At 46.6% G+C, this 15218-nt stretch overlaps 1 protein-coding gene across 2 annotated transcripts in view; it reads right to left on the reverse strand.

Moving 5' to 3' along the window:
• The window catches only part of SKAP1 (src kinase associated phosphoprotein 1), a 151238-nt gene extending 136601 nt beyond the window's left edge, over positions 1 to 14637 (reverse strand). Inside the window, exons 1-2 of one of the 2 annotated variants that reach the window (XM_064473138.1) lie at positions 6843 to 6917; positions 3665 to 3690 (exon numbers count right to left, since the gene is read on the reverse strand). In XM_064473138.1, coding sequence (XP_064329208.1) covers positions 3665 to 3690; positions 6843 to 6847 — 31 coding nt within the window. In that variant the 5' untranslated portion in view covers positions 6848 to 6917. Of the gene's footprint in view, positions 1 to 3664; positions 3691 to 6842; positions 6918 to 14537 lie in introns of those variants that run through there. The other variant, XM_064473137.1, reaches the window with a different exon arrangement.
• Between the last annotated feature and the right edge of the window lie 581 nt (positions 14638 to 15218).

The following is a 15218-nucleotide window of genomic DNA, read 5'->3' on the forward strand; positions in this document are numbered from 1 at the left end:
CAAGGCAAGTAAGGACGATAGAGGTAAAACGATACGCACGTCATCTAAATAGTATATACCGCGAGGTAAGCGGCCTGCTAAGACTTTCCACACCGTTACTTACTTAATCCTTTTATGGAACATGAAGGCTCCCAGTTTTTAAGTCGTGTTTTATCCCGGCTTGTCCCTTACCCCCCCTCCCTGCCGTACATTTATATTTATTCCTCCCTGCTTCAGGGGGGTTAAGGCGCAGAGCTGGGAGCAGCAGTGAATCCGGACCCAGTTCCTGGACACACCTGTAGATGCTCTGATGTCTTAAGCACATTTCTTGAGCCTGAGTTTTCCTAAATTTAATAAATGGGAACAACAAGCACGTTTTGACTACTTATGGATATTCTGAGGAACCCTACCCTTCAGAAAATACGCAACATTTCAGGCAAAACCATTAGGGATTAATTTTTGATGGGAAAGCAGAAACGTTATCATAAGCCCAGTGAAAATAAATCTGGTTTTATTCATCTATTTGGGGTTGTTTTCTTCAAAATAAAGTAAGAAGTCATTGCCTACAACTGCATCCACTGCGAGTTTTTCAGTGTGAACCAGTACGCGGATGTCGAGTTCTCTGCGCGACGCCGTGCTGAGGGGACACCCACCCAGCACAGAGGCCCAGGTACCCCACAGGAGGATTCGGAGGGACAATTCTTTGTCAGCCCCAGGCTCAGGCCCAGCAGAGCCGCACTTTCCTCCATTTCCGAAGGTTCGTGCCTTCAACCAGTGTGTCACGGAGTGACTTGTGCTCCTGAGCATCTCTAAACACCGCACAGACATCAATGATTTAACCTAATTTGCTTCTACCAGTGGCCATCTTCTCTTTTTATACTTTCCCATCTTGGCACGTCTTTTGGGTCTCGGAATGAAGAAGCTGAAACACACCAGTGACACAATTTAGTGCCAGGTCCCATTCCAGCAAAGCCAAACTTGCAGCCTGACCCACAGCTCTTATTTAGCCACACACGCACCTTCTTCTTCTTTAATCCCTCCTTCTGCACCGCTCCCTGTCCTCCATTCTCTTCCCAAATACTCATCTCTCTCCTCCCGTTTCCCCGTCCTCCGATTTAATGCTGGATTCCCCTGCAGTACCCCAGAACGGCCTGTTGCCGCTCCCTCAGACCATTCGTTTCTTCTAAACCAAAGCTGTTGCAGAACATTTCCCCTGCAGTGAATTGGGAGAAGAGACGGAAACAGCAGAAAGGAACTCGGGGGAGGGCTACAACTGGCCCAGGTCCTCTCCGGATTTTCTTTGCCAACTCTCTTTCCACGAAGGGGAGGCTGCTGCAAAACAGCAAGGGCATGCATGCATAAAATATATTAAGTGTATAAAATGCCTCACATAGGCAGCCAGCCCTCCTCCGAAATGAAATATGAGTCACCCTGGAGCTCTGTTCAAAGAGGAAGGAACAAGGCAAAAATAACTTGCAGCTACACGCTACGGTCAACAGGACCGCTTGGCGCGTATGAGTCGGGCACAGCAACTCATCCCGTGTGTCACCTTCTGCTCAGCTCCAGTTTTCTGAAATAGCACTGGCCTACCCAACTCATCCTCAAGGCAGGACCTGCGCTCCTGTTTCATAGATATTTCTGCTTGCTGGGAGATCTCAAGACCAACTGTGTTAACTTCAGCCAATACTGGAAACCAACAGGGTGGGACAGCTGGGATCACTGAGGTTTGGGTCTGCAGAAGGATTTCAGCATGGCTCTGAGTTCAAGGAGTGCAGCTGCCTTTACCAGATGTGGTCACAAGTTGGGCTTAAACCCCTTCAGGAGAGCTGTTTACTAGATACCACAGAGGAAACCCCAAACCTTCTCAGAAGCAGCCTTTTCCATTGCCACATCAGCCTGTTACCTAAATGCACCGGCCATGCAGCTGAGCAGCCAGTTTATGGCTGGTTTTTGCAGCTCTCTTACCAATATGTCCAGGCACACAGGTTGTGTTTTTTTTTTTTTCCTTCAAAACCAAGCCCCACATTGTAGTTCTCTGGCTTTTTTTCCATTCAGCAGGCACCAAGTGCTCATCACCCCCTTTCCTTCCCCTGGGCGAGGTATCACAGACCGGAGTTGATGTTCTCAAGGCGATGCCCGAGCCAGTGTTTTAACTCCCAGGCTGTCCTGTTTCTGTAGTACATTTTTTCACAGTATTAGTTCGAGATGACATGGGGACTCCTTTGGAAGTATCTACATACCCGAAGACCCAAACACCTGTACGGTAATTCCTAGCAGGCATTTAAGCGAGTTGGCACTTCATTTACAAATTTATACACAGCTCTACAAACCAATCTTCCCAATGTTACTTAGGCTTCCAACTCTATAAAAGAATAAAGGATATTTCAAAAGAACAAAAGCATCCCTCCTCCACCTTTAAATTGTATGAACTTTCAAAATTAAAAAAAAAAATTTAATTTTGAGCCCTTTTATGTGTTCTAATCCTTTCTCACTCTCTTTTTTTTTTTTTTAATTTTGAACACAGCTGTCTGTTGTACTTTCTCAAATGATGCCAGATGCTGGGTTCATCAACCAAACGCATGAAAACAATGGTTTGAAAGCAATTAGAAGCACCGAGGCTGCACCGAGGCTCATATTAAAATGTGATAACACTGTTCTAGTGGGAATTGCAACGCTGCTGCATTTCTGACATTTCTGTGCTGCCAGACAGACAGGATGTGCTGGAAGTGGGCCCTGATCGAGGAGGTAACATACTGGAATTTATTCCTGGAGTAAATGAAGGATTAGCTGAGTTGGAACACTCACAAGGATTTTTATTACGGCCTCAGCTCCCATCTTGTTTGAGCACTGGCAGATCCTTCTGTCTGTGCTCACGTATCACAACCATTATTTAAGGAAAAAGGACGAACCCACCGAACCGCACACCTTGGCTGTACCCAGTGCTCCAAATCAGGAATTGGAGCCGAGCTCCACTGATCCGATACGGAGTCAAAGGAGCTCCCGGTCAGCTCCGAGCAAATCCATATCCGTCGGTGGCCCCAGATATGCAGAAGTACCCACTGACGCAGCTCGTGACCTGCAGGCACCCTGGAAAGTTTAAATCATCACCCGCATTATTGCGGAAACGAAGATCAAAGTCACAATCAGAATCTCCCAGCTTGTTAACAGACATAACAAGAGATGGTCACGGTCCTGGAAAATTTACAGCCTGACCATTTGTCTACACCTGGAGGTTGATTCAGTTTCAAGTTTGGGTTAGCGCGAAGCAGCGAGGCTGGAGGAAACTTGCTGAGGGTTACCCACCAGCCTCTGCTCCCAAGTCAACGGCCCATGGGAATACACTGCCCTTTCTGAACTTTAAGCCTTTTCTGGAGACAGAAGTCTTGCAGAAAAATTTCCTGGGCTTGTCCGAGACAACACATTTATGTCAGCACCGCACAGTTTTGTACTATTTGCTCTCAAGGGTAAGGAGCAATGGATTTCTGCTCAGAAAGAGCAGGCGTCGGGGTTAGCACTATAGCCCTCGCCACAGCTTTGCCCCTTTCCAGCCACGCACAGCTGTCTATTCGGTTTAAGCTCTTCTCCTTGCTGATTCTGCATAGAAAACTCCGCACACGTCCAGCCCTTCCCTCCCCAGGCTCATACCAGTAAGGACTCACCCCTCCTTCCCCTGGCTCGTACTCACCTCGGGGCAGAAATTCCAAGTGGTACCTAAAAGACCCAAAGACAAAAAGAAAAAAAGAAGACAGACGTAAGCATACATTATTTTCTTAATGATTTGTTCCAGCCTGATGAGTAAGTGACAGATGGGAGAATTATGCCAGACGTGCTGCCAGGAACCCAGCGAATGGTCAACGCTCATTTTGTGCAAGAGGCTTCCAGAGGAACCGCGAGTCCTACAGATGCTACCTGGCCCCCCACGACACCCTCTGCTACCCAAGGCACCGCCTTCACATCTCCTCCTCTTGAAAAGCCCCACAGGCTCCCAACTCCTTCCGTCAGAACAGCTCTTCTCCAAACGCAGAGGTCTGCGTAGCCTTCTGCTTTGCAGCCTTAGAGACCTTTAAAGGTCCCTTTGAACCCAAAGTAATCCGTGATTCTATTCTGCGAGTCTCGACCTCGTCTCGCGCCCCCCCTTACAGCGGCGTGGCAGAGGGCGGGACGCACGCTGCCCACGCCAAAAGAAATCCTCCACGATTTCTTCATCTCCCACGCTTTGAGGGCATCCAGGGCTGACATCTGAGTCGTCTTAATAACGGAAGAGCACCTGCGAGTTTTGGAAACAGATCAGGGGCTGGGGATAAACCACAAAGTGACCCGTTCCTAGGCAAGATGTGTAACAAAGGGTTGGTCTGTAGGCAGCAGTGGCAAGGATCCAGTACGTAAAAATCCAATCAATTTGTTTCCTCATTAAAAGCTTTCATGAAGAAAATGATTTAACACAAACATTCGAGCTGCTGACACAGATTAATTAGAAAACAACAACAGAATTCTGATTAAGGACATAATATTTATTTACTTGTTTGCTTTGGACAAAACAAAAACTTAAAACATGCACAGATAGAAGCAGCTTTCCTGGGAGAACGGGCTCAGCGATAAGGAACAGCTGTGTTGTATCGGAAAGAGCCACATCGCTGTGCCTTGTAGGGAGAAAGGGCTGCACGTTTCTCTGGGCCCCTGGATGCTCTTGGCAGTGGTCCCCCATATTTAGGACGAGCTCTTTCCTCTCCGTCGTATGGCAGCTCTATCTTATCGCTGAAGCCTGGAGAAGCCGCACCACCCGTCCGAGGTCGGGGGAACCACGAGAGCAGCTCCACCCTTTTGTTCCCCATCAGCATGAACTGTTACTCGATATTTGCTTTGAGAATTCAAACATCATTCAACATTTAATTCGAGAAACCTCCCCTCCCCGGGCTCAACCTCTGCTCAGCGAGGGGAGAGGTGCCTGCAGCCCCCCGAGCCCCCAAGGCCAGCGGCCCCCCGGGAGCTGAAACACTTGTGTCTCCTGAGCAGACGACGACTGCGAGACAAGGACGGCAAAAATCACTTCTTGTTTTGTGAACTTTTGTCTCTTGTGCTTGAGAGACTGTCCTAATCTCCCCTGAACATGTTTTAGTGATAACATTTACTGCACTAGGACCAAAATGATTTTCTGTCACTTCTAATTCCAGTTCAATAAAAGTATAAGAGCTTTGTTTCTAACCTCTGTCATTTTTAATACAGTAAAATGGTTTAAAAAAAATGTAAAATTGAGTTCCATTTCCTACTGGACCAGCAAGCCCATGTTAGCTCCACTCTGATCAAATTTAGGGGGGGGGAGGGAATACCAAAAAAGACGCTTTGCTTTTGTGTTTTTTGGTGTGTTTTTTTTTTAAGCATACGGAAACAGTCAAAATTCTAATCTCATCAGATCAGGATGTTTCTTTAATCTCATGCTTTGATCATTTTCACTCTGGAAAGGCTTAAGCAGAGAATGAAAGTTAGTTTAAAATTTAATCGGAAATGGGGGGAAGATGGTCTTGTTCTTATGGAAGATGAAAGAGTAATGATCTAATTCCTTCATCTGCCACTGACTGCCTGAAAATCTTGAATAAATTACTCATCTTGAGAGCTCAGAAGGCACCCACATACGATGCCACGGTATGTTCAGGATGTTCACTTACAGGATTCCTTTCCTTCCCCTGATGCTTTGTGCATGTTTAAGAGAGGGTGGGGGGGAGCGATGACTTTCAGCATCTGTGTTTCCCCCACTCCTTCCTGCAGGTAACTTCAGCCTTAGCGACTCAGCAAATTGTATTTTCCCCAGTTTTCAGAGGTGGCCAGAATATTCTTTTATTCCTGCGTTACCCACAAAATGCAATTATTTGGGCAAATCACCCATTTTGCTGCAACAGCCTATGTAGCAAATAAAGCTGCTTCAAATCTGTCTATAGCCATAAGCCACGTTCACGCTTATAGATTGAGAATAAAGCATGTTTCTGCGCAGCAGAGGAGGAGGAACCCCGCTAGCAGGGGGAGGTTAGTCATCTTGGGCCATTCTCCAAAGCACAGAGCTTGAGGCCAGTTCTGAGTTTTGCTCCCAATTAAGACAGAACTAACTGACAAGCGTGTTACGCCTTTAACACGCCCCGTCTGGGGGTAACAGGCAGTTACACAATGTTTTGTCTTTAGCTTTGCTGGAGATTTACCCTGGAAGTTATAGTCCAGTGACTTCTCACAGCAAATATTTCAAGAAGTTGTAGTTGCTCCATACACATCCCCACTTGAGCCAGACAAGCGTAACTTAGAAACCAGAGGCCTAATCCTTATTCAACAGCATCTTTATTTTGGAGGTTTTGGGCCTCGGGGTCCAGTTTGATATTTTCATCCTTAATCAGCAATTTTTAGATCTCACAAAAACCAAGAGTAAAAGCTTCTCATTCATTTTCTTAACCAGAAAGTTTGGGAATAGGTGATATATTTGGTCATGGCTTAACTGTTCCTTTTAAGCACTTTATTTAAAAAAAAAATCTCCTGCGTACCAGCTGTGGGTGCACTCCCCCCCCCAAGAAGAGAACCAGTAAAGGCCAAGTATAGCAAAGAGTTTCCAGCCAAATAGGGAGGTCCAACTTACATCAGACCTTAAGAAAGTGGAGGGAGATGGAGGGAAAACTCTTGTCAAATGATTAACTGGCTTCAGCAAAACAAGCTCACAAAGGAATCTATTGAGAATTTTGATGCCATAAAGTGAGGAACTAACCCCAAAATATCTGATTTTCATTACAGAGCCAAAGAGCGAGTGTTGCACTGCCAATACTTTAATAACAGACATCCTATAAGTACTTCCCCGCCACGGTCCGCATCGAGCCACCCACCTCCCTCACCTCATCGGTGCCTATTTAGGGCCGGACAGGGAGAAGGCACAGATTTGTTCTGTTGAAAACACAGACCGTTTCTCAGGATCGTACGTAGCCTTTCAGGGTGCGCACTCAACAAGCAAACATCAGAGGGGCTCGCTTTTCGGCAAATGTTTACGTTCTGCGCTCCTAAAAACATACAGATGCCAGTTCTAATTCATCAGCCTCCTAGCAGCAACTCTAAATTGCAGCTCGACTGTGTAAACAGAGCTCAGAAGGGGAATTACGGTGAGAAAGGGTAGAAGAAAGTTCTGTTATCATGTTGGAAAGGGAAACTGAGTCACAGAGCAGGCAGGTTTGCCAGAAAGCCTCGTTCCCAACAGGAACCCGCTGTCCTTACAGCCTTGAGCCAGATCTAACATTTCTCAGTGGCTGATCTGTAAGGACCAGAGCCTTCGGCCGCCTGCCACGGAGCCAGGACTTGGTCTTCAGAAGTAAAAGATGCTCCTAGGACACATCAGGACCTTGATCACAGATTTCATCCTTGCACTGGCTTGTAACAGGAGCAAGATTGGAAGTAAGCCCAAGATCATCAGTTACGCTCGTGTGCGGTTTGAAAATAGGTTCTCCAAATCCTATCCTTCCTCGCTGTCCTCTATGACGGATTTGCTTTCAACAAAATAGAGTTTGCTTTTCATAGCTCTTTTACTCAAAAGCAGTCACCTGAGGACAGTGATGCTGCCAGGCCTGGCCAAGGACTCCATTCCTTGCAGATGCAGGACTACCAGCAAAGTTGTTACTTCAACACTCCTACAACAGCAGCATTTAAGCCAGGGAAACCCAAAAATATCCCTTCTTGTTCCAAAAGGATGGGCAGATTAAGCCCTAGAATATGCAAGGCTGAAATTCCCCCTGGGCCAGTGTTATTCCTGCCAGGCTGGGTCTAGATTTGCCCTTGGGTATGAGCGCAAGACTTGCCTTTTCTCGGAGCACCAAAACAATTTGGTTTTACGCCTCCATTTCCAACCTTTACACAAAACCCAAGCAGCAGATCTACCCCAGGCCTCTAGCCCTCTGTTGCAAGGGAGGCTTCACAAATCCCATCGATGCACAGAAATCCAGTAAAATACACGATTAACACATTTCCTCCTCCCATCCGCAGCTTGAGTTTGCTGACCAGCATCCACCGCCTGCAGCAAATCCCAGAGCTGAAGGAGTCAAACCGGCCCCGCTTGGGGCTAGGGGCAAAAACTGCTCTCTGAAGCCTTACGGTATGACGCAGGGGGTCAGACTTGATGGTGATAATGGTCTCTTTGCAGCTCTAAAGCCTATAGAAGTCTAAACCCCACTTTCCTCCCAGACTCAATTTCAGCAGGAACCATAAAATAAAGTCAGGTTTCAATCAAATTTCCTGTATTTTCCTGTCCAATTAAGAACACTAATATCACCGCAGATGTTATTGAATTAGATATTTCAAGACAGCCTAATTTGTTTGGTGCACAGGATTCATGGGTTTTTAATGTTTGCAAAAAAATTCTGAAAAAAAAAATCAATGCTGTACAAGATTTCAAGCAGGAAAAAAAAAGATGAAAATGGGATTGGGGAGCTCACCATTAGCAACGTCGGTTACAAACCACTTGAAATGCATTCCTCTGTTAAACGTTACAGAAGGAGCAGCAGCAGCTATGCAAAGACTCTGGTTACACAATTTCAATCATTTACAGTCCTCAGGTTTCAGATTAACAATGCATTCACAAGGAAATGGATGGGGAAACAGGGGTAATTTTATCAGCTGGGATGGAAAATGATGCAAATTACTGAAACAAGTCTAACCCAGAAGGCACCAAACTGCATTACTGGCAGAGCGAATGGCCACATTCACCCCAGGTATAAAAGCAGGTAGAATATGGTAACGGCTGAATTGAATTTGCACCCCTGCCACACCGTATATTAACACAGAAGTCCTTCCTCAACACTCCCCAAAAGGAGGGGAAAACAAAACACAAAAAGAAATCCCCTAAGATTACAGGATAAATTGGGGACACGCTAACAGAAACTTTACCGGCCTTTAAAAAAAAAGAGATAATCGCCACAGCCACTGTTCAACCTGACTGTTGAAAGCTCAAGGAGCGCCCGTGCTCTCGCACACCCAGGCACAGACGTGCTGGTGCCCGGTGGCGGGAGGCTTGGCATCTCCGTGAACGCCAGCTGGTGCGGCGCACACTTACGTGTCCCCAAACCAGTGCTCCCCCCGCCCTGAGCAGGGCCACATCTCCCCTGCACGACGCGGGGTGCGGGGGGACCCAACCTGAGGTGCTCCTTTTTAGGAAGGAAAAAGGCAAGTGCAAAACCCGCTAAGTACTTCTGAAGTGACAGGGACTTGCTTTTAGGTTTTTTTTGCAGAACAAATCTGTATTTAATGGCCAAAGTAAGCGTGAATGAAATCCTGCTCAGCAAGATCGTTTCCTTGCTGAGCAAATAAATTTCAGCCCTCTGAAGAACGTGAAGGAGGAGAACAGCACTTTGCCTAATTAAGGACAATGTGGTGGGGCCATAGTCCAGCCCTGGCATTAATGTGCTGAGCTCAATTATCTGCCCATCAGGTTACATTCTTAAATTCCTTTTTATCTTGATATCACACGTTATTCAGCATAATGAGTTTAATATTGGTAGGAATTACAGGCAGTCCATTTACACTAATGAAGCAAAATTACCCTGAAATTGCATTTTCTTTAATTTCAATCTTAAAACTTTAAAATAAGGTTGAAAATTGAAGTAATAGACATCATTAACGTGGCTAGAAGTTTATTAGACCAGGCCAAACACACTGCTTTAGATACAGCCAAAATCATCTTTCTATTAGCGAATCTTTTACAATCCTACAGTAATACCTTGCCGCAGAAAGGGTCGAGTTCAATCCGATAATTTGGTGAAGCTCTCCTGGTGTTGAAGCATCCACAGTTCAGCTATACCCGTAAACCAATAAATCCAGTAGCTTACTGGTTTGTGACTGCATGTATTAACCATGTGGTACAACAGCTTGGAGAGATTTGTAGCACAAGCCCAAGGACGCCTAAACCAGAGGCGGTCACTGTGTTGTCTTTACCCTTACGCTTCCATTTGGGGTCAAACCATCCTGTTCCAGCTCCAGCAGCAAGTGCAGGATTTCTTACTGACAGTAACGCTGTCGGGGCCAGGCGTGGCAAAGCAGCCAGGATGAACTAGCTGATGGTTTTGTATGTTTTTGGGGAGCAGACTTTGGTATTTCTGCAGCTCAGATAGAAACAGAGTATGGAAACATATACCCAGGCACTGGGAGCATCTCAGACCCCCTCAGTATCCTGCATTTCTGCACCAAGGGCGAGCAATTTCTAAGCTCAGAGGCTGTATTTATTTTTCTGAACCTCAGTGTTACGAGCAAGGCTCACGGTGGCAAAGCCCAGCCTCTGGTTGAGGACGCAGGACAGCTATTGTGTTTCACTACACAATTAGACATTTAAACCTCATCTCAGACTTACATCGGAGACCTGAATCGCCCGACCAGGCGGCGAGCACCCGTCTGCAGTCCAGGCTGGGAAGCCAAATGCGCTGCCAGCCACTGCACCCAAATACCAGCGGGGCCCTGTGGTGACTGCGGAGCTCCAGGAAAGACCTCGGCTCCTGCGTGCTCTCTTCAGCAGGCCAGGACATCACGCGGAGGTCTCCGATACGCGGGAAGTTTCACCGCAGAGTTAAAAGACCACATGCGGACCTTTCCTCGCCGATAGCACGGTAGCAGCTTTGGGAATATTCCATAAACTTTAAGGAGGATTAGACAACAAGGCAGTAAAATGAGGTTTGGGGGCTTGTTATCCAGAGGTGAAGAGCCTGGTCCATGCTGGAGCTCCTGCTGCTGGTGGTAATGGTGAAAAATGGTCCTGTGTATTAGTTATGAGCAGCAGGATCGGGCCTCAGGTTCATGTCAGTGTTTTAGTCACAGCAGAGCAAATTAAAGGTAGAGTTTCAGTGTCTATTTTGGATTTCCTAGTGGGTGTATGCAAGAAACTCAACATTAATTAAGCCCCTTTCTCTTCATTTCTGCTTTGATATACAACAGGTCTGCCTTGCCGTCCTTTTAGCACTATTACATTTCGCCTCAGGGGGAAAAAAAAATACTAAGAATTTGTTTCCATCAATGCAAACTTGCCTTCCTACAGGGAGTTTAAGTGACTGGCTGACTCCAAGGAGATGGAGGAACTATTTATCTCCATATTTTTAAATAAATCCCATTCTCCCCACCTCACCCCCTGCCATTGTAACCGCTCTAGAAATGTCGAAATGCTGAGGTGAGGTCATTTAACAGCAAGAAGACTTCTTTTTTTGTTACTGCTCTTGCCAAAGGACAAGAATGGGCTTGTGTTCCTGAGTGGAGTCATGTATCCGATTCATCCCAGGTGTCGGACATCTGCTGCTAGCTCTGCAGCCGGCTTTGTTAGGACACAAGAAACAGCAGCGCCGTTCCCAAGGAACAGCTTGAAACAAACCCTTGGCACCAACAGACCTAAAACAGAAGCAACTGACAACCTTTGGGGCTTCTGGAAGACAAGCAAAACTCTGCCACAGCACCACATCCTCCACCTACCCTCCCCCAAACCAAAGCTGCTTTTTAAGCAGTTTTTATCTGTGACAAACACTTTGGTTTTGTGTTCAGGACTAGAGCAGAGCCCTCAGCCTACGGGCAGAGTGCAGGTAACTGTACGTGCTATTGGCTGCGAGACCCTCATCCCCCACACGGGTAGTTCCTGGGGACCAAGCCTCCACTTGTGTTCTGTGGCTTGTTTTCCTCGGTGTCACGCAAAGCAATCGGGGAAAGCAATTGAAAGAGAGATTATCTACAAAACCAAAGAGGTGATCAGGAAAAAAATTGCCAGGCCAGGATTTACATATAAGATATTAGAAAGTGGGATGGGATCTGAGTGAGTAGGGAGGAGACGATAAGGAAGAGAGAACTCTTTCGACACAACAGTGCACTTTAAATAACCAAATGAATTCTGAAAGTAAGACAGTACAGGGACTCATAACTCAGCCGTGTGGTGACAGCCTCCCCACAGCCACCGCCTGCATCGCCTCCGACATGGCTCCTCGAGCAAAGATACCCCAGACCGCCTCGGAAAAAATTATAACCTGCAAACACAATCCACTCCCTACCTACCGCACTTCTTGCGGCGAGACAGGAACAATATATCCTCACAGGTAGCACGTGGAGACATAAAGCCCAACCACTTGTTCACATTATAGTCATCAGCAAACCTCCTGGTGGGGGAACGTTATGAGGCCATGGGGAGAGCAGCGATATAAAGACCTGATGGCCAAGTTACAGGAACAGTTATTGAGGCTGGCTCGGGATAATCATACTAGATGAAGCTCTTCCCTTTCAGAGACACATGTGTCTCTCCCCAGTAGTTGAGCAGTTCACTTATGTCCATTATGAACCCAAATAATGAAACCCTACACGCCCCGTTGTGCTTCACCCTGCAGAGGTGAAATGCAGCGAGCGGGGCTGCGCGGGGGAGGCAGGCGCTTCCTGAAGACGACGGCTGATGATTTCCTGAACCCCCGCCGCAAAAGCCACAGGAAGCTCCCCGAAGAGACAAACCCGCGCCTCATCCCCAAGAGCAAGACCTGCTTAGTTCCTTTCAAATAAAAAGATAGTCATCGTTACAGTAATCTCCCACCACAAATCATTGCATTAATGGCTCAGGTCAGAACAAGGACATCTGTATACTCTGTTCTTCTCACCCTTTCCGAATACCACCGAGCAATAAAACACAAGTAGGAAGTCGGCAGCGCCCTGTTGTCTTTGCTCAAGGGTCTCGCTTTCCCTTCCAGAAGGGCCTGCAATTTATTTCAATAAGCAACACGCCTGAGGCCCACATCTGAACCTGAGCCTCCAGGGAGAATCTGCACATCACCTCTCCTCCTGATGCAAAGGCTGCTTCACCAAATCTCCTGCTTTTTTGAGATTACTTTGTTCTAAAAGCTTTATCCCAAGTTGTGCTCGTAGGCTGAGAAAGAGCCGAGGTTGAGTTCTGCGCTACAGCATCAGTGTTTGCCCCGAGGCTGCTCCTTCTCGAGCAAATCACTAAAACCACACACAGCCTCTGGGAAGCCAGACGCCCACGGGACAGACGTAGCAGCATCTTCCCGCGCCGCTCAAGCACTGTTCACAAATCTAACAGCACGCAGTGACAGACAACGTACTTCAGGAAGCAAGAACAGCCCAGTGCTTCCAAGTTGGCCAAGTGCCTCACACATTTATCAAGTTCCAAGCTATTTGTTTTTAATTCATTAAAAACAGACCTAGAGTTGCGTTGTATGAAGATAAAGAGTTGTCACTTTCCAAGTTGCACGTTCTCAGGACGGTTGACAAAAAGCTTGACCTGATGTCTGAATACTTCAGCTTCAGATTTCTGTTTGTTTAAACCTTTCCATCCAAGATCAATACCTGCTGATGAGTGGGAATTTTTCAGAGAAAACGCACCAATCTGTTATAAACGTGTAATCAAGCCCTTTCTTCTGCAATATTACAGGACACTGCTACACATACACACACATCATTCCTCCATTAGATATGCTACGGCCCCATTTTCCAAAGGCTTCCATCTTCTGCATTCAGCTTGTTTCAATTATTCAGGGCAACCCAGGCTGATAATTACACAGTCCCGTGTTGCTGAGTAAAACTGATGCTTAATTAGCCAGCAGGAAAGATCGATTAAGATACAGCAGGGCATCTTGCAAAGTTCTTCAGTGGGACTGCAGGGAATAGAGTCTGGCTGTGCCCTTCCAAAGGATAAAATTCTCCACTTCTCAGGGACTCGACAGCAGTTTTATTTAAACTGGATGCTTAGATCCGTCAGCCACCCTAAGTTTTATTGTCAGGTCTTAACTTCAGGTGACACAACTCATATCTATAACTAGAGCATTAACAGCAAGCTCTGGATCATGTTTCTAGCTAGAAATATGATGCAGCTGAAGCTGAAGTTTCTATTTAAGCCTCCGGCAACCTGTTTTCTGTTTGTGTGCCTTAATTTTCCCCTAGCACAACAGAACAGCCTTTGTTTGCTTCACCCACTCACCCAAATGATGCAGCTCACGTTCTCACGCAGGACTTGAACAGCCCTGAGGACACAGGACTTCAGAACCCAGGTCAGACCTGAGGTTTAAGTCAAGAAGCCCTCTCCATTCCCTTTTGCTGTATCAAGTCCAGGCAACATATATTTGACTTCAGGAGCCACTTGTGAAATAGGCACTTTCAGCACAAGCCAGCAGCACGCATCTTTGCTCACCGTATTGATTTACCCACAAGCCTAAGTACCAAGCGACGCATATTTTTCCACAAATTCCTCTCTAGCACGAGGGAGAAGGAAGAACAGGGCAGGATCAGAGGCCCAGATGCAAAGGGCTGCACAGACACAGCCCAAGCATGATTTCTTTTTTTCTTAAACTTTGAAACATAAAACAAATTCCAAACAGAAATAATGACAACTTTGCCGACAGCCACACCACTGGTCAGATAGGAGAGCGCACAAACCAGCGTACGGTGCACTCACACGTTATACCAAGCCCTGAATGTCCATTAACTTTCAAAGCATGGCCCAACTAGTCGCATACAGCGTGTGGTACCCCAAGGCGTGATGCTATTCTAAAGCGCTTTCATTAGTAAATAATGCAGACAACACAAACCTGGCTTTGACTTGCTGGAAGTCAAAGAGAATTGCATCTCTCTGCTCCCTTGCTTTAGCACTCAAGTTTTCATTCTGCAGTCCATCCGCCAGGTAATCCTCAGCATCTGGGAAAGAGAGAATTACAGGTTAAAACTAACTCGTCCTTGGGTAAGAAACGTGGAAGCCCCTGAAGCACCACACCAAGCGGTCTGATCTAGAGCCACAAATCAGTCTGAAGACTTCATTTGAAGAAGTTAAGACGTTGAACTGATTGCGGACAGAAGAGGATCTAAATATTGCATGCAATTACACAGCTTCTCCTTAGCTGCAATGGCAAATAAGCAACTGCAAAGAAACCACCCTCCAGAAAAAAGGAGGAGGAAGGTGAAACATGGACTAAAGTGCAACACCACCTCCCTCTCTGCTGCCCCAAACCCTAAAAATCTAGTGCTGTGAAAGGCTTTTGGCATTAAGCAAGGACACAGAAGAAGTGGTTATCCCATTCAGAGGAGGATCCAAAGCACTTTTAAAACCAGTCCAAGATACCCACGGACACTTCAAGGAAACCCTAACCCGTGGTTTTCACAAGGATGATCTTTGTCAAGGACAAGCGCTGAACAAGGGATTGGTTGTGCGCCAGCCCACGTGCAGGTGAACCACCACATGGGTTCTCCTGCAAGGGTATTGCTGAAGTCCCCCA

This window comes from Phalacrocorax carbo, chromosome 25 (genome assembly GCF_963921805.1).
Source record: "Phalacrocorax carbo chromosome 25, bPhaCar2.1, whole genome shotgun sequence".
Classification (NCBI taxonomy): Eukaryota; Metazoa; Chordata; class Aves; order Suliformes; family Phalacrocoracidae; genus Phalacrocorax; species Phalacrocorax carbo.